Source organism: Diadema antillarum, unplaced genomic scaffold (assembly GCF_040938485.1).
Source record: "Diadema antillarum isolate AM-2024a unplaced genomic scaffold, OU_Dant_1.0 scf00000211, whole genome shotgun sequence".
NCBI lineage: Eukaryota > Metazoa > Echinodermata > Echinoidea > Diadematoida > Diadematidae > Diadema > Diadema antillarum.
In genome coordinates this window covers 400,678-420,394 of record NW_027271100.1, presented here as the reverse complement: position 1 = coordinate 420,394, position 19,717 = coordinate 400,678, and the positions used below count along the sequence as shown (strand labels likewise).

General features: G+C 40.0%; 2 protein-coding genes across 2 annotated transcripts; one reads left to right on the top strand and one right to left on the bottom strand.

The window, feature by feature from the left end:
• Nucleotides 1-263: 263 nt before the first annotated feature.
• On the top strand, nt 264-8,880 carry LOC139724338 (heme A synthase COX15-like). The gene is made up of 10 exons (XM_071635489.1): nt 264-433; nt 1,562-1,684; nt 1,983-2,137; nt 3,322-3,444; nt 4,081-4,267; nt 5,118-5,282; nt 6,270-6,351; nt 7,244-7,398; nt 8,021-8,134; nt 8,749-8,880. The coding sequence occupies exons 1-10, from the start codon at nt 356-358 to the stop codon at nt 8,878-8,880; spliced, it is 1,314 nt and encodes a 437-aa protein (XP_071491590.1). The 5' UTR covers nt 264-355.
• A 4,416-nt stretch (nt 8,881-13,296) lies between these two features.
• Nucleotides 13,297-19,336, bottom strand: LOC139724333 (uncharacterized). Its single transcript, XM_071635476.1, has 2 exons — nt 19,055-19,336; nt 13,297-16,984 (listed from the first exon to the last, which is right to left on the bottom strand). The coding sequence occupies exon 2, from the start codon at nt 16,961-16,963 to the stop codon at nt 15,455-15,457; it is 1,509 nt and encodes a 502-aa protein (XP_071491577.1). The 5' UTR covers nt 16,964-16,984; nt 19,055-19,336; the 3' UTR covers nt 13,297-15,454.
• Nucleotides 19,337-19,717: the final 381 nt, after the last annotated feature.

Here is a 19,717-nt window from a genome sequence, read left to right as displayed (position 1 = left end):
TTTATCATTTGATAAATAAAAACAAATCAAACTATGAATCACAAATACATATTATTTGGATTAAATTATCTACATCTATAAATTCAAGAGCATATGTGACTTGTAATTTAGCAATTGATAGACTCGTAAAAAAAAAATATTTTGCAAACAAATTAACAGTCTTTTCCACAACTGGTGATCCATAGCTTGAATTTTGTAAGAGCATGTTTCGCATTGCATAATCAACAAAACTGACTTGTGTTTTTGTACAGTACACAGGCCTATCTGGGTAGATCTCCTTGTGATTCGGAGTGTCAATTGCTTGTTCAGTTATCGTTGCCTTATGGTCACAGCAGATCTCTGAGGGTGACGCAGAATGTTTCTTTCAAGGGCCATTTCTCTTAGAGCATCCGTGAATCTTCTGCTGGAAAGAGGAGGTCACGGAGCTAGAACGGTGAGTTTAGTTTTCTGCAGCCTTGCTTCTTCCCTCCGTCGAGCAACCCCGGGGCGCTCCTTGTACACACAGTTATACTGTAGGAACGCTTCGCTTTGGGCGTTCTGGCTGTGTTTCGCAGTTACCCTCCGTCCCTATACCCCTCATGTGCCTGTTCCTCTTCAAGCTTCACCGTTTCGTCAGCTCGTGGATGTCGGTGCAGTGGACATAGGCTAATCATGGTGGTTGCCGTCCAAGAGAAGAGAGTTTTGATTTAATGTGCCCTCTACTCTAGTTCACACTTGAAGTTCAAGTTCAACCTTAAGTGCAGGATGCAGTAGGATTTGTCATTCATAAAATACAACATACAACTGTAGGCCTGCATTGTAATTTCATGAAATCAAGGAAGAATGAGGGGTAATTTAACCCGATGACATGTAACCCCATGTAATGAATGTAACCCAATTATTGCTGAATATAACCCAGTTATTGTAAGTTTTTATGGCATGATTTACATTGTACTTGTAGTTGTACACACTCATGAGGTACGGTATGTCATACTTGTCTTACAAAGTCTGACTATCGCTATCTCTCATTTTTCATTTTTCCTTAAACATTGTATTAAGCGCATTACAAATGTAATGTATTATTAATATTATTATTATTATTATTATTATTATTATTATTATTATTATTATCATTATCATTAAGAGAGCATTGAATTACTTGTTTTAGTAGGGAAGGGAAAAGTAGAAAACAGTGGGAGACAGACATTTAGCAAGTTAAAAAGATAATAGTGATAATACACTATTAAATCAGTGCTGATAAATGCTAATATACTCCTTTCCTGAATTTCTCTCCACAATCTTGATGTCGTATCATATCTCAAATCATTACTCCTTATCCACTATGCAAATATTCACAAGTTCATTCATCATGTTCATAGTGGACATTACAAATGACAGATTTATACTCGAGGCACTAATTAAAAAATTACTACTTTTTGGCCATTGTAATTATGAGGAGGGAGGTGAAGATATGTCTCCATAGTGTAAATGAAGCTATAGGCCTAAGGGGAATATCTAGTACATAATTCACACTTGATGTCAATAAATGGAGCAGTCTAATTTTTTCCCCCTCTCTTTATAGGCATGGAGTAACATCCAGACGAATTCATGCACTCGTTGCTTCCATCACAACCAGGTAGCAGGCAGCCGCTTTGGTAGTCTGTCTGTGACTCAACGGAGTCTTGGTCAGCTTCTGAAACCGAAGGTTAGTAAAGAGAATGTGTTTATGGAGTAGCATGAAGGGTAAAGACTGTTGAGACCCCTGAGAATATCTGTCCCTATACCTACGAAGTGTACCCATTGTTCAAACTTTACTTCTAGTTGCAAAGAATGGGGAAGACTCTTATTTCAATCATTCATTTCCAGTGGTCAAAGTAAGTTTGATTCTTATTTTCCTCTATTATCTATTAAACTTTAAAAAAATAGTGAGAGACACCTGATATTTCATATAAAAAGACATGTTTTTAGTGAAGTTGTTTTGCACACTCTTTTCTTCCATCTAGATTCAGCTTGTAGTTCAGCAAGGCAGAGTGCAGACCACTATTGCTACCACAGCTGTCAACACCATCTCTCCACGAGCTGAAAAGATAGTTGGTGGCTGGCTGCTGACATGTTGTGGAATGATTGCAGGAACAGTAGTGCTTGGAGGCGTCACAAGGTGAGTCTGAATAACACTTCTTGTGTCACAATTATTTCTGCATGATAAGCATTGTTTAGAAAATTCAAGCTCTTTTCTTGTATGACGAATGCAACATGCTCTAATGAGTCTGAAGGGAATGTGAGGTTCATCCATTAATCTTACTACCATATCCTTGGTTGGTTTCAGATGGGATATTTTTAGACTTTCCCCAGTTTCCTGCCTTGCTAGATTTTGATTGTTTGATTCCATCGTAAGGAGTGTTCCCTTAAAAAAACGAGAATTGAATGAATTAACAGGCTTTGTCATACTGAATAAACACTGCACTGCCTGAATCAAACAGGGAAAGTCAAATTTGGCAACATCCCAATTTTTTTGAGTGCAAATGCAAATGCAAATGCAAAAGCAAAAAAAAAAAAAAAGAACAGACAAACAAAGTTAGTGGCCAAGCTCCACATTTCCAGTCAGGAGCTAATCGCAGCTTGGCCTGCACCTTTGGTGTAAATTCTATAGGGTCTCAATTTTATGAAATCAAGAAATCAACATATTTCTGTTTTCCATGATTTTAGAGTGATGCAGAATTTCAGAGTGAGCTATGCTTGAATTGTCAGGAGACGCAAATCTGATAGACTTAGAAATATTCATCAAAAAAAAAAAATCATCTTATCATGAGGAAAAGAAATAACAAAATGAGTTTTAATGACGTTATTTGAAATGTGATTAAACTTATATTAGGATGTTATTTGCAGCAATGCACACTTGCTGTATTCTGTGTTGCAAAATCTTTTCTGAACTGTTTTTCCAGCAGCAGCACAGCTTCACCAGATTTGTTTCATGACATTTCGTATGAATCAAAACATGATTTATTGATTGATTTGGACTTTGTCATGGACAGTATGCATGTCTTTTCTTGCATTCATAAAGTGCTACATCATGAGCCAATTTGAAGTCACCTCATGGTGTAAAATGGTTCCAATAAATGTGTAAAGCTTCGATACTCGGAGGCACTGTTGTGCATTTTGATTAGTCTGAATATAAGTTAGTTACTGCAAGAATATTTATGCCGTCACTTTGTGGGCAAAAAAAAAAAAGAGCTTCCACCTGCATTGTCACTGCATATTACTGGATGCACAAACAATGATCTCAGTATGGATTAAGACATGTGCAAATTAGTCATATTCTACTACTGTGCTCATTCCTTGAAGGTTGACGGAATCTGGACTATCGATGACCAACTGGCATCTGATTAAAGGGATGCGGCCCCCAACCACACAGGAAGAATGGCAGGCAGAGTTTGATAGATACAAGCAGTTTCCAGAGTACAAGTAGTGAGTATTTCTTTGACGAGTGATCGATACAGTCGTGTCAATCGTACCACATGATTGTGATAGCCATACCGCCTTCCTGGTTCACACAAGTGACTGTGTAGCCATAGTGAGTATTAGGTCCCTGACCTCAAAGAGATATTACATCTAGTTGTGAAGAAATATAGATGTTACTGTTCATACTTTTGTTGTACTGTAGTAGAGCAAATGTGAATAACTAACAATTTATTCGTGCCCTGAATTGGTGAAGTAAGCTTGAGCAAAGAGAATGAACACCAGGAATAAACATTATATTGTTCTCACACTTCTCTTTGTACTCCCCCAAATTTACCCCCGGGTTTCAGACTTATGATAAAATGTGAATCTTGATTTTTTTTTTTTTTGATTTTTTTGGATTTTTTAAAAGATGAAGCAAGATGTCTCCAAGTGATAAGAAGTATGGTGTCATATGATATTAACTATTTCATTGTCACTTTGAACTGTCTGCAAATTGGCATGCCACTGATTTTCCTTTTCTGCCAAAAGCAGGTCACAGGCAATAGGTAGTGGTACAGATTGCTGTATTTACCTTTGTTAGCCAGCTCCCACTTAACACAAGGGATAACTATTTTCCTCATGAATGCTGTGATTGTGTTTCAGTGTCCATGCAAATATCAGCCTGGAGCAGTTCAAGTTCATCTTTTGGATGGAGTACAGCCATCGGATGTGGGGACGAGCCATAGGACTGGCATTCTTCATTCCAGCTGCTTTCTTCTGGAGCAAGGGTTGGATCAGCAAACCGCTGAAACCAAGACTAGCAATCTATGGTGGTCTCCTTGTCTTCCAGGTAATGGGAGAGAGTAACTTCTTCTTTTTTTTTAATGACACACCATGTATGTCACCATTCACAAATCAGAAAATCACTTAACTATGTAAACCTTACAAGTGTAAAAGCCCTTCCAGTGCTCAACAAAACATTATTTAGTGTTTTGTGTGTTAATTTTTTAATCATTTGTAAAACAAAAATATATTAGTCAATATGAAATGATTCTTTTCCACTTCTGTTTCCTGGGCAAATATGCCTGCATTCTTTTTGCCCTTTGAAACTCATTGTACTGGTTTTGTGTGATTTCTATTTTACTTTGAATTTTATCTCTGCTGTAAAGTTAGTGAGTCAATACAAATTTTTTACGGTTTCTTGAGTTTCTGTTATCAAAACTGTATGAGTGTTTAATGGATAGGTCAAGTTACTGATATCTTAAAGGCATTATTTACCATTTAGAGATGAAACAAAAACCCTGCTTTATTGCTTCAAAATAGTTTTGAATTGTGAGTTAGGAATAGAAACAATCATTGTAAAAATGTTAATCAGTATAATCAATGGTAAGTACTGTTAAATATAAAAAATGTAAACAGTACTTATAATTAGATTGTTTCTAGAATAAACTGTCGACAGTTATGGTTTATTGGGAAAAATAGTGATATCTCCTTATATTTTAGGCTTTATTGCAAAATTTGTATATGGTAGGATGTTTTGTGATACAACTGACCTACACATATGCATCAAATGTGATAACTCGAACTTTGTTTAAATCACTGCTTCCAATGGTAAACAATACCTTTGACACTCACTGAGGGATGTCTAGAATGGAAATACGTATCTTTATCACTTTCTCTCTCGTGCTTCTGTCAATCAGGGTCTACTCGGCTGGTTCATGGTCAAGAGTGGTCTGGAGGAGCCGGCCAAGCATGACATTCCTAGGGTCAGTCAGTACCGACTCGCTGCCCATCTCGGTTCGGCCTTCCTCCTCTACTCCCTCATGCTGTGGGGAGGCTTGACACAGGTCCTGAAACCACTTACGGTAAGAAAGTCCAGCTATAAGCCAATACAGAACATTCCTCTCAGTGGTAGTGAGCAAGCGTTAGTCAGAACCAGAGACAGAGCTTTAGTTGTGCGGCTGTATACTATGTGGCTCCTTCAGTGCTAACATTCACTATTAACCCGTTGAGGACGGACTGATTTTGATACAACATGCATTTCTCATAGACAGGTACTCGAGTATACTCAAGACTCGTCCTCAATGGGTTAAGTCTCAATCTATATGTAACTTGAAATCTTTGAAGGTTTCTGTGGCTGTAGAGCATTGGGTAGTAGAAGGCTTAATGATGCGCCTTGTATTCTTTCTTGAGTATGTATGTGGCCGTGAAACTTATATGGAACTTCTTAGCAAAGAGTCCTGAGACATCAACTTCTTGGTCACTTTCAAGCAGGAGGTGCAACACATGAAGTCATATCAAGCTTGTTCTAGTTGGAAAAGTCTGTTGTGAGTGAACTCTAGGGTATCTTTACTTGCACAAAGCATCTTAGCTTTTGATAGATATAAGTCTGGTGTTGTGCTAGTGGAAGATGATATTTGCAATGGAAAAAAAACAGATACGAGCTGAGTCCACATTTGCACACTTGTAGGAGAGTAACTGCTTTCCCAATGAATGAAGTGACAATAAACTTTCTATGAATGTAAAATACCTTCCTATGTTACCATATGCATTCTTACAAAATCCTATCCCTATGTTGTGTGTGACTGGTTTCTTTAAGCTCAGACAACATATGATGCAAACTTTAATGGTAGGGAATGATGTTAATCATTAAGACACAACTGTCTTTTTGTAAATTGTGAATAATTGCAACTTTAAACTTCCAGTGTCATTACCATCATCATCTTTAAAGTATATTTGCCCCTAATACCAAAAGTTAACTCTTGTCACATACAGTATTGTGCCCTCAGTACTGTGTCAATCTCTCTGTGTAGATGCATATATCTTTTTCTCTCTGTATTTCTTCGTGGTAGATTCCCAGCAGCAAAAACCTGTCACTGTTGAGGAAATGTGCCCATGGATCAATGGCAATCATCTTCACTACTGCTCTTTCAGGTAAAATCACAACTTGACTACTACATCTGACATTAAAAGCAGTTTGTAGCAACTTGTTTTTTTTTTTTTACATTAGTGGAAAAAGACAAACAAACAACAACATAAGATGTCAGTTCTTGGGGCTGTTTCACTTAACTTTTAGATTGAACCTAAGTTCAATTCAACTGATCTTTGGGTCAGTTTTGAAATCAGTCAGCCCTCAGAAGTTAGGTACTGTTTCACTAAGCCATTTGGAAACAGTATCTTGCACCCACCTTACCACATTCTAGAATACATCTTGAATGTCTATATACTAACAGATATCCTTCCCAACTAGATCTGAATCTGTCCTAACTTTCAGTGTATGTTTGGCTTGATATAGTTCCCATTTTAGCAGAACAGGCCCTGCTGCCAAAGAATTACTTGTGAGTCTGCTTTTGTCCAATCATTCTCAACTGAGGAGAGGACACTAGCTTGATGAGAAATTAAGTTTGAGTGTACCAGGTGTGTGGGAGGAATATTAGAGATAGTCAGGGATTGCATGAGACCAGAGCCTGCCTTGTAAAGCACTGATGTGAGCTTCATTTGATAGTTGAATGACCTAATGAAAGACATTGATTTTTGGAATACACTTACACATATGAATAGTTTGATGGCAAAATTATTTAAGTCCATTCTTGTCGATTTGAGATATTTGTAATTAAAGCTGCTTAAAAAAAAAAACAAGATACAAGATTTTCCAATCAGAATAACAAGAATATTCCATGCTTATGTAACAAGCGAGGTATTACTGGAAAAGGGTGTATTTTGCTCTAAAATTGAGTGACATAGTGACATGTGAATGAAATAGTCTGCATTGTCAACATTAGTGTCTTATTTATCATTATCTAATTTTCATATCTTTGTACAACAGGAGCTTTTGTTGCAGGTCTCGATGCTGGCCTGGTCTACAATTCCTTTCCCAAGATGGCTGACAAATGGATTCCAGAGGATGTCATGGCCTTTGACCCCAAGTACAAGAATATCTTTGAGAATCCAACCACTGTCCAGTTTGACCACAGGATTCTAGTGAGTCTCTTTAAATCTTTGACTGTTCAATTCCCTGGTATGCGTATAATCCTGCTACCTCTAAAACACTGAATGATCGGTGCTTATTAAGTCAATTTGTCAATAAGTTGCAGTAAACTCCTTTCTTGTCTCAACCTTCACTTGAAATTGGTGCTTTCATTTAAACTGATAACTGTGTGAAGACGAGCAGTGGCAAAATGGCTGACAGAGCTTGAAATTGGGAAATCCCCCAGCTGTTTGTTTGCTGCCTTTTCTACCAGCAAGATTTGTGTTGCATCAAGCGGCTATTGTAAAGCAGATAGTGAGGCAAGTAGAGATACTGTCAAAAAAGGCAGTTACTTTGTACAATGATGATAATGATAGTATGCCCTTGTAAAGCACGGTGTCTGTCACTATAATGCAGCATGCTTTTACTGTTCCTCAGTATAATCTTTCTTGCAGAGAAATGATTCTAGGTGGTAAACATTGTAGCTAAATTATATTGTAGATAATTGTGCTAATTTCATCATGGCTATTAAATTACCAGATTAGGCAGTCACTAAGCAATATGTTAATGCCAATGTTTATCATGCTGTGTTCATAGCAGCTTGTGTGACTTCTTTTCGGTTGTTCATAAACACAGGGCACAGTGACAGGGCTGACTATCACTTCCCTGTGGCTGCTAGCCAGACGAGTTCCTCTCCCATCCCGGGCCAGGCTGGCTGCCAACTGCATGGTGGGAATGGTTGGAGTCCAGGTGAGGCAGCCACTTCTGGCTTTACGCTAGATCCACAGCATTAATTATGTGTCACTTGACTGCTGCATTTCAGTGGAGACTGCTGATGTGTATTTGAAATAACTGAAGAAAAATCCAGGACTTTTTCATTGCGTTGACATTTCAAGTTGGTGTTGCATAAGAAGACAAATCGTGTTTTACATGATTTGTCCACTTATGCAACATCAATTTCTGCAAGGTTTACTGGAGCGGGGCATAGGATTGGAGTGGGACATGGTTGGATTGGGGCTGGGGATGGGAAGGGCATGGGGACTAAGATGAGAGTGAGTGAGTGAGTGAACACACATAAAGAATGTCATGGTAAATAAAGAAATAGGTTAAAGAAGGAGTGAATCTTTGTTGGTTTTGAATAGTTTGCTAGCTGGCCTGTTGGAGCTGCTCATGAATCACTCTCCTCTCCCTGAGAGAATTTTTAGCAGATCTGTATAAAGTAGCATCAATTCTATCCTGCATTCATAGTCTGCAAAAGTGAGTAAGTGTATCCCCATTAACTCCTTTTATTACCAGCCACGATTACAAAGTGCAAATGCCCGTATGGTCCGTGCATGTCAAAGTGTATTTTCTTTTCACCCCAGATAACCCTGGGCATCTGCACTCTGCTGTATTACGTCCCCACTTCCCTGGCCGCGGCCCACCAGTCTGGATCACTCACTCTTCTGTCGCTGGCGCTCTGGTTTGCTCATGAGCTGCGCAGGATACCCAAATGAGAGGACCAGGACCCTTGATCCCAGCTGAGTCTGGACTAAATGGGAGAACAGGACTTTGTCTGGACTCCAAAAAAAAAAAGATGGTTCCCTCAAGTCGGACTTTCTTAACTCTGAAATTGTGGACCATGGAATGTGATGTGAATTGTGGCATTTATAAGATATTTTCTGTATTCACTCACCAGGTCTACTCCGAGGTAGACTGAGTGACTCTAGTTTTCCTTGCAGTCTGTCATCCTTTCAAAGATTTGAGACAGGGAGTGTTATTGGTATAAATGGATATCACACTGATGATGAGTGTCTATGATCAATCTTACTGAAGTTAAATCCAAAGGGACTGAAGTAAGTCCTTCAACCTACGTGAAGTTTGACTTACACATGTTTATATCCATCTTGCGTGGAGTTTGACTCTGTCAATTTTTTTCACTTACTGTATGTGAGGATGACTTCGACGTGGTTGACTGTATGTGTTTCTTTTGAATCATTGATATGAGTGATATGACATCAGAATGACAATCACAAGTCAGTTTCAATCACAACTTGTGGAGTGCCTAGCACTTTCTCACATTTGTTTATTTCAGGTTTGTTTTTTATTTTTACCTTACTTTCTATTTGCACTGTTTAAGGGCCGTCCGGCTCTTAAAAGATTTTCTCTTTTTTTTTCTGGTATAGGTGTATAATTGTGCACCTACTAGTAGTATCGGGATATACTGATATTAGAAGACCTAGTATAAATGTCTTAGATATCTGGTGCCCTGTACTTAGGAAGATTCTGCAATAGGCCTACAAGTCTGTGTGAGGAAAAAAAAATATAATCCAGAAAGGAACTCTTGTTTGGGTATTGTGACTTCACCGTCACAGTGTAAAGCCTGACTATGTCATTGGCCAAAGTAATCATGCCTCTTGCTGTAACTGAAAGAATATCTGTCTTGCAATGTGCAATTTTGTTTGAAGAGTACAGCCTGTATTCCAACTAGTATCTGTGGTCTGTGATACATTATCACAATTTGCTTTTTGAGGTCCAGGCCCTTTTCATGTAGAAACTCATAGTTATTGAAAGGTAGAAAAAAAAAAATATTCCCACCATAGTGGCAACCAGAACCTGAATAGCTGATTGGCTATTGCCTACATTTGTTGCCATGGAAACTGCAGTTACTCACCATGTTTCGATGAACTTTTTGTTTTAATTTAGTAGAGCTCTGTCTTTGGAGCAGTTAACTCCAGAAAAATAATAATCACTTGAATTATTTTAGATGAACAATACTTTAAGAATTGTATTTATTAACTCACTTATGATATCTATATTTCAATAAATTGTTTAAAACCATGTGGCTTCGGGAAATGAAGTAGATAGGTCTAAGAGAAACAGATATCACCTGCCTACCCCTTTCTGGAGTACAGGGTTGTGCCTATCCCGTCAACGGTAGGATTGAAGACCTTCCAATCGACGCCACTGATGTTTTGTTTGTTCTGGGGGCAGGGACCTGTGGGGTCTAATGTTTGATTTGTAAATACAGAAGATGTGTATTATATTGGTCTGGTTGATGTGTAACCAATTTTCATCAGCCTGACAGGAGTAGAAAGTGAATGTTACCTACCTAGGTGCCTGTGACCACTTGATCTGTGTTCCTCGTAAATGCGGTTTCTGTGAAACATCCGTATTTTCTCAAACTTGTATTTTTCCATTTGTACATTTTTGCAAATGACAGAAATAGACTCCTGATAAACATTGTAGTTATCATCGGCTCATTCTCCATGATGTCACTGAGTTGCAATTGTTAAAGATGACTTGTATTACTTGGATTATGAAAGGTAAATATTATATGATACTACATGTATCATTTTTTTTTTTTAATAAAGAAAACTTGTCTTGATATGTCTTATAGGTAATTTTATGCATTTCTGTCTGTTGAATTTGTTTTCTCCCTTGCACAACTAAACTAAGGTATAGGTTTTTTTTCCTCTTTTTTTTTTCAAATGTGACAGACCAGTATGTATCATCAAATCTGCCCAGTCTATAGAAATATATACATGTGCCAAGAATCCTGTTAAAGGCCGTATTTCACCAACGGAGACGTGTCCGCGACGTCTCCAACTTATCAGTCGCAACAGTCGCGGAGACGTCTCCAACATAAAAATGGCTTGCGGTCTCACCAAGGAGACGTCTCTGAGACGTCTCAGAGACATCTCCCCCAACACAATGCTTCAAGCAGTAGGTTCTCTGAACGAATAGAAAGCTTGGGTTCTCTTCCCGTTTTCGCTGAACATAATCATTTAAAGCTAAAAATATCCTTTTAGAATTTGATATTAACTATAAAAAAATTCATGTCTGGCGCTTTTTGGTTGGTTTTGAGATGCGCGCTCACATTTATTGGCCCTATTACATAAATGAAATTTGTTGAATTTACATTTCAATGAAATATATACAGTAACACATAGAATAGAATGCATATAACTACTTTTCTTTAAAGAATACTATATTTCACACAAATTATTTATTGTAAATTAAAGCAAATGAATGTATATGGAGTGGAACTATAAACTCACATGTAGGTAGGGGCTGCCCTTCAAACATATTTTTCTTATCGAGAAGGAAGGATTCAACAGCTGCTCTCGTGTAGGTGTTATCTTTGAATTTCTCGTGGGATTTGCCATAAAATTCAGCATGATCCTCCCAGAAGTCCGCCAACATTTGCTGATGCTCCTCTTTCCAGCGATATTGTTTGGCCTCTTTGGCCATGTTGGCATCGCATGCGTCCTCGGCATCCACAGTTTCTACGACAACTTGATCAGCCTTCTTCTTGCGGCCCCCACTGGCCTTGGGTGGCATGCTGGCAGAAGTATATAGCAGGTGTCAAAAAGTTTAAAATGTGATGGAGCCGTTGCAGGATCATCCGACTTGATCTAGGCAAGATGTCAGCACGCAGATAGGTCACATGGTTTCTAAAGTAGGTCAAACAGCGTCAAATATATTCGCGGAGACGTCTCCGCGACCTGTCACCAGTATTTCTGGTCTCCAGCAGGTCTCGGCGACGTCTCTGAGACGTCTCGGGAGACATCACGGAGACATTGCGGAGACGTTTCAGCAGTCGCAGAGACTGGAAAAAGTCTCCAACAAAATCTAACATTTTAAATTTCTTGCGACTCCTCGGAGACTCTGTAATTTTGAGGAGACGTCTCTGCAAGTAGCAAAACGGTGGCGAACTAGTTTCTGCCCGGTGAGATACCTCCTTAACCCACTGAGGATGAGTCCCGAGAACACTCAGGCATATGTCAATGGCAATTGCGTGTTATAGCAAAATCAGTCCGTCCTCAACGGGTTAGTTACATATCTCTATGGCCAAGTCATAAAAGTGAGTGAGTGTGAAAGAGAGATAGAGAATGTGTATGTGTGTGTGTGTGTGTGTGTGTGTGTGTGTGTGTGCGCGCGCGCGCCTGCGTGCGTGTGTGTATGTGTTTGTGCAGTGTCCATTCTACATCTCACCAATCAAACCGCCATGAGTCAAATGTCTTCAAGGTGGAAGGTACATTGTATCAAAGTGTTCATACTGAATCTATCCATTTAGTAAATGCGTCAAGTAATGGACGGCTTTTACCCTGACCAAAGTCAGTCAGGTCGCTGAAAATAGTCACTTTCAATGAAGCTGTTCTGAAAGATGGTCTTAAAACCCAGAAATTTCTCCATGAACAATGAGGCTGTGCAGCCTAATGTGAAGTACAATGTATGATTGCAAAGCCCAACAGCCTGAAAAGAGTTTCATTGTTTTCGTTGATTTTTTTCTGGACCTAAAAGATGCCGCACGTTGTCAAAACATTTACAACAACAACAACAACAACAACAACAAAATGATAACAACGACGCGATGTGTTGTTCCGTTTGGGATTGATTAATGATGAAGCAATGTGTATATTTATTAGTGATTGAACTATAACATACAATATAAAACAACAATTAGTACATGTGAATAAAATATGTAGTACGTTCAGACGTGCAGGAATTTGCAGCGCTAGTTTTCTGTATGACTCTACTGCAAAATAAATGGCAAGAAAAATACATGTATGTTGTAGATGTTTATAGTGTCAGACCTACATGTATACATGTAGCAAGAGAACCTACAGACAAACGACTCGGCACAGACAATATGAACAACACCGAAGAAACAGCTGCTATAGTATGACAGCATATCACATGACCGCACATAACGTGACAATCATATTTCACTTCCTCCGCACGTTTCTCTGAAAATAAATAGAGAATCATAGTCTCAGAGAACACTACACTATATATAACAGATCAGTAGCGAATCGAGGAGAGAGCGCACCGGGCGCCCCCTTTAAATTTTGTTAGAATAAAGAAATAAAAAGAAAAATAGGGGAGGGGTGCGTGCGCCCCTCCCTCTAATTTTGTAAAGGCGCCCCTCTTTACAGTATTCCTGGATCCGAGTATAACCAGGGAGGTGTGTCCTGGTATAATGGTGGGACTGCACAGCACCTCTCCCATCCACCCACACACACATTCTTTGCCTCTTCCAAAAATTGGGGAATTCACTGTAAAACCCAAGACATCCCTACATTGGGAGGGGGTGGGGGTACTATTGACTCAACCACGATTATACCATTGAACCCCTCTCCCTCCCCCCCCCCCCCCTATCCGAACCGCAGCGCCCCATGCTCAAAGACGTTCCGTGGTGTCTCTGTCACAAAACATGGAAATTGGAATTAGTGATATCACGAACTGGATTTTTTTATATCATGGTGGTGCTAACGTAGGAATGGACCCTGAAAACGTTGTTTATGCGGCATGCTTTGTTTATGCTGCATGCTCTGGATAAACTCAAAACATTCATAGTACTGAACACGTACGAGCAACCCGTTCTTAGTTTTATGAATGCGGAGGTCACCATTCTTGTGCTGTGATTTCGTCACACCATTGTATATATTTGCAAGAAAAAAATACCGATTCTGATACAAATAACAAATGATGACTATCTCATTAAAAAGTTAGTACTAATGAAACTTTTCACATGCGCGTATAAATAAAGATAATACACAAAATGAAATGACGAATAAAACAGTACACGTTGAAGAGTTATTATGATAATGTACTCTGTACATTCTAGAAAAAGAGTACCGATTCTGCAGTATAAACTTGCTTCCTGTATTTAGAGGAGGAAATACTGCAAAATGTTAAAGCTATCAAACGTTGTCCTTGCATTCAGCCATTTTCTAAGATTGCATGTGGCGTTCGTAAATAAGACAGGCTACTTTAATGACATTGTACATGATATGGTTATGAGTTGCCTTCTAACTTGTATGAGAAGACGTTACTAATAACATGGCCAAGAAGGATACACCATCTGTTTATAGTCACTGAGTTGGGCTGTATAGAACGCGTTTAGAAGGCTCGAAGAGTGGGAATGTGTATTGTGACGTTCGATGCCCTCATAGAGTACGTAAGTGATGATGTCAACAGTTCTTTGTTATACATGTAGCTTGGGCTGGAACCAGTTGCGAGCATGGTTAGCAGCAATGACATTCACATGACATTGTATTCGCGCCAGGTGACGTTGTTTACAACCAGTTTCCATGACGGTGAATGGTTGTGACGTCACATCTTGGTAGGCCTACTCTATTGCCCATCTTAAGTGCCAGAGAGTAAAAATCCATATAAAACCGGAACATGTCAGCCCTATGCGCGCGTACACATGAATAAATCTCATAAAGAAGTTTATAGTCATACATAATGTATAATAATAATATCATATATGTTAAATAATATATACAAGCATGACACAGTCACTAGGGCAATAAAACACAAAGTAACCGACTGCAAGTTAAATATAGGCGAAAAACTTAATTTTCAAAGCAGCATACATGCTATATTAATCAGCATATTCGTGGGAGCATAATCATACAACGAAGTAATGCAGGCAAGAATAATTTAAGCATATTGTGCACATTAAGTCATAAACAAAGCATTGTAAAATGCTGCCATTAATCAATTGCGACAAAATGTTGCAGCTGTTTGCTTCAAATATTTCATGGCTCACTGTAAAGAATAAAATCAAGGAGGTGTCATCTCTTTCACTACTTAACAGCAGTACCATTATCAGTATGAGGTTCTGGTTAGGTATTTTTGGAGTTGTTTAAAATCTGTTGTTTTTTGACGCTGTCTTTGTCTTGAACTTTTTAGCCTTTTTTGTTTGGTCTTTGTCACACATCAGCTATTCGACCATTCCCATTCAAATTTTTGAGAATGTGATGATTATGCTTTAACCACTTCAGCAGAGCGGAGAGGATGAAGCAGAGTTTCTTTTTTTTTAAGTGCTGAAGTTCTGAATGACGAAATAGATTGAAGACAAAGATCAGTTTGGTCCTTCTCACGTCTGAGAGTTTTCATCTTTCGTGAAACATGGAACACACCTTTACACACTTACACCCTGTACTCATCTTTCCGTGCCACGTTAAATCGCAACAAGAATTTCGTGCCCATAAAAAAAAAACACACATATCTTATTTTTCGTGTTATCATCCATTTCCTCAATAGACCATCTCCTGGCGCCGATTCCATGCGATTTTACAATCTATAACCCTTGATTTGGTGATTTGCCCCGTCAACAACGACTGCGGTTGACATTTCTTCGTCGATGGCGATTCCACGAATATAGTCAAATTCCCGAAGATCTCCGAAGTTGCCGAGGTATGTGCCGTCGGAACTGAACGCCATGATTGTCTCCCTGCTACAACCTCGCCATGAATCCAACCGTCTTGCCGTCGCGTAGATGTTGTCGAACTTATCGACGGCAATGCCGCGGCAGTGCCACTTTTTGTTCCCAGTCGTCAACGCAATGGTGTTGAGAGATTTCCTGCTACGTGGATCAAAAATCTGAATTCTACAGTTGTCCCTGTCTGCGACCACGAGGTGACCCTTTGAGTTGACGGCCATTAACCAGGGGAAGTTGAGTCCTCCGTCTAATGCACCTTTGTAGCTGATGGTATACCTATGCTCGGCGTGCCGACTGTACGCTCGAATGCTGCATTCTTTCGCATCCGCTACGTAGACGAACTCCTGGTCAAGTGCGATACCGGTCGGACAAGGCCCAACTTTCGCCCATACAGAGAGCTTGGCAGTTTGACGAACGAACCTCAGCACACACTTATTGTTATTGTCTGTTACATAGAAAGCGATGGGGTCTGCAGCGATACCGAATGGTCCGATCTTCTTCAGACCTTTAGGTGGAGTCCTGCCGAATTCCATGTGGAAGTTGGCTTCATGATCAAGAACCACGACCCGGTGGTTACCCTTATCTGTAATGACGTATTGTCCACCGCTAACGATGATATCGTGAGGGTTTTTCAGTTTTCGGAAGCTACGAGTGTCAAAGGTCTTCCCTCCACTCGGTTGGACAGCCATATCTGCCATCACGTGTTTCGCGCCTCCTAGATTGACTTCAACCTCGTACTTCCCGATTTGATTTGGAACGATTACCTTTTCGAACGAATGGGAAGGATTTTCGGTCGTGAAGAAGTTCGAATTTCCGCTGGGCAAGAAATCGATTTCTGTTAAGGTCTGATCAGGTAGAAGGATCGTCCCTCTAACGTATGTGTTTCTCTCTGGAATGATAACCTTTCCATCTTTCCCGCCAAGAGTCAACTTAAGAATCACGCGTTTGTTGACGACGGCCTGTTCCGGTACCCAAGTCAAAGCGGAAGTTGAATTGTCGGGGGAGTCCTGAAGCTTGATTTGGTACCTGCGTGTCTTAGGTGTGCCGGGCACTACGGGACTGACAATGCCGCTGCTGAAGCTACTGCTCCTGCTGGACGGGCGACTTGTGGCCAAGATTTCTGCCTCCTCTTGATCGCGCCGCTGTGGATCAAACGCGCTGACCACCTGGCATACTGGACATTGGATGTTCGATTTGCGGCGCTGGGTACTAGCTGTGGCGATGGCATGGAGGCATTCTTCGCATGCAGTGTGGCCACAAGGAAGATCATAGGCAGTCTGCACCCGGCCGAAATGCAGGGGGCACGTTTCCGTCGCAGAGGCCGCGGTGGAGCGAGGACCGTGCTGGACAACTTGCTTCATCCCGACAGCCTGTTCAACACTCTGCCAAGTATATAAAAGAAATGAAATCTCCAGCAAAAAAGGCATGTCACACATTCAAATACATTTGCATTGTACAAGAGGATCTCGTGTAAGTGGCATTTGCCCACTCATCTTCATCCCTAGTCTTATCGAAATATGAAACCACACTGAAATTTGGCAAATGACAGTTAGTTATGACTTATTTACTCGGAGAGGGGCCTGCAATTATCATTACCTCATATGCCAATAACCCATGTATACATCTGAGCCAAAATTGTATGCACATCATCCAGTCCGAGGATTAAAGCAACGAATAGAACCTATTAAAGAGATAATTCGAATCCCAGACCTATTCGAAAATCCCAGACCTTAATGAAAATCCGACGCTCCAGCCCCAGTTAAATGTTTTCAAACTTATAATGGTTCACGAAATCAAGATACATGACTGAAGTCATCATCGATATATTGAGGCAGTGGCGGATCCATCGGGCGCTCGCGCCCTCTTTATTTTGGTTGAAACAAAAGAAATAAAAAGAAAAAGGGGGAGGGGTGCGTGCGCCTCCCTTTAATTGAGCAAAAGCGCCTCCCCTTTACGGAATTCCTGGATCCGCCCCTGTGAGGGCTGTCATACTTGACAATATAGCACTATCTGTAAATCTACACTGATTGCACTGTTTACAACAAACACACGAAACTCATAAAAAGTGAAAGAAATGAGATCACGCAATGTATACCAACAAACCTGCCAAATCACAACTGAAATTGCCGCGAATCTTGAGTATGAAGCAGACCTTAGTGCCATCGTTTCGTATACTCGAGTAGATATTCTCGGTTTGCTTTAATTTGTACGTGACTTTGTGATACACTGTGACTTTGTGACTTTGAAAAAACTTTGTATTAAATTCCCGTTACACTTACAACTCTAATAAGCATGCACTCCGATAACATTTTACAAAGATCTACGCCAGTTGTATACCTTTACAAAATACCTAAGAGGACATGAAACATATCATTCTTTTCAGTTTATCGACTCTAGTTTATTGTTGATTCATTTCTTTTGTGGACGTAATCATAATAAGACAGAATCTTTGAGGAGAATTGAACATTCTTAGGAACACCATCTGCATCGATCGCATGCCATATGAAAAAAGTATGGAAGCAAATCACCAGTATCAGTGGCTAATTTATAGTAGTGATTAAAACGCAATACAATAAGATGCAAGCGTAGAAAACTGTCATCATCATAGAATGCATTGCCATGGTTACTGGTCTACCGATTCCTAATGTAAAAATAAAGAGGAAAACACACTCACAAGACCTACTATAAAGTGTTTGATTTAACTTTCAGATGTCACCGCCCATAAAACCATTTACCATACCTTTATGCTGGAAATACTGTATAGCGGGCACGCAAGTTATAGTTGCTCAGACCCATATGAGGGAATTTTCGATTGTACAGCCCATGTGAATAAGTGGAATCACTGCAATGGATTTATAAGATAACACGGATTTGCCATGTGTTGCTGCGTGCTTACAGTGGCAGACGAATTACACGAACTAGTAGTACACGGTCGCAACCTGATCTGACGTTCTTTTTGCCCAGTTGGTGGGTTTTGCAAGCTTGTCAAAACGCGGAAGTAATTAATGTTGATGGCAGCAACGGCCTCGCTCTACATTATATACGTAGATTACATGTCGGTTAATATACCGCAGCACTAAAGAGCGGAGCGATATAGAGCCAGATATCTCCCGTATATACACAGATTGCTTGGTTGATATAGTAAATTTAGCATAGAGCTAATCATCATAGAGTATATAGGCTGTGCAAGTAGACCTATACCTGCATTCACAACGATCGCAAATAAAGATAGACACATCATTACTGGCGTAACTGCACCTATATAATCATAACAATCATGCATTGATTGATTGAGACCATGCACACAAGTGCAATGCCAATTTAGGCTTGTCTGTTCGCGACTCCAGCCTCTATACTATACACAGGCAAAGTTCTCGATGCTTCAGATATACATTATGGTAGACAATGTGCACTGTGGGTGATCGCCAGATCATAATAATCATAATGCGTACCTGCTATAGGGCATTGACAGTGATGAATGAACACAACTCGCACCACACCATGTACAGATCTGAACTTCAACCGGCGTTCAACCCGTCGCCTTGTTTCAGAGTGTGTTTTTATCTCACCGGGACCAAAACTCCACACACGACCATACTTGGTGTTGATCTTCTCTATAGGCAAAACAACTCGCGAATGAAATGCAACGATCTCACTTGCAGTATTTACCAAAGAGTATAGAGGCGCACGCAGTGCGTTCTACGCTCTTTGGCATCTACCTTCTCAAGTTTGTGGAAAACAATCAGACCAAAGCAAACTGAAAGATATGGGTGTATGTATCCGGATTAGAGTAGTTTCGATTTTCACTCGCGCCCAAGGGTTGGCAGGGTCGATCGCCTACAGCCTTTGCAATTTTCCACGCAGACGCATAAACACACTCTTGTGCACAAGCAGCCTTCGTTAATCGCAGGCGGTAAAAATCATCGACATTGGAAATACCCTCGTCCAAGGGACATTGCGCAATATATACCAATCACCACCAGCACTCGCATTCGTGTTAAAGGGATCTATAGTTTTGGTTGAGACCTAATTTCAGGTTTCTAACAATACATTGTGGTTTTTTTTTGTGAGATAATGAGAAACCTCTTATGAACTATGAAAGAGCATGTAATTCC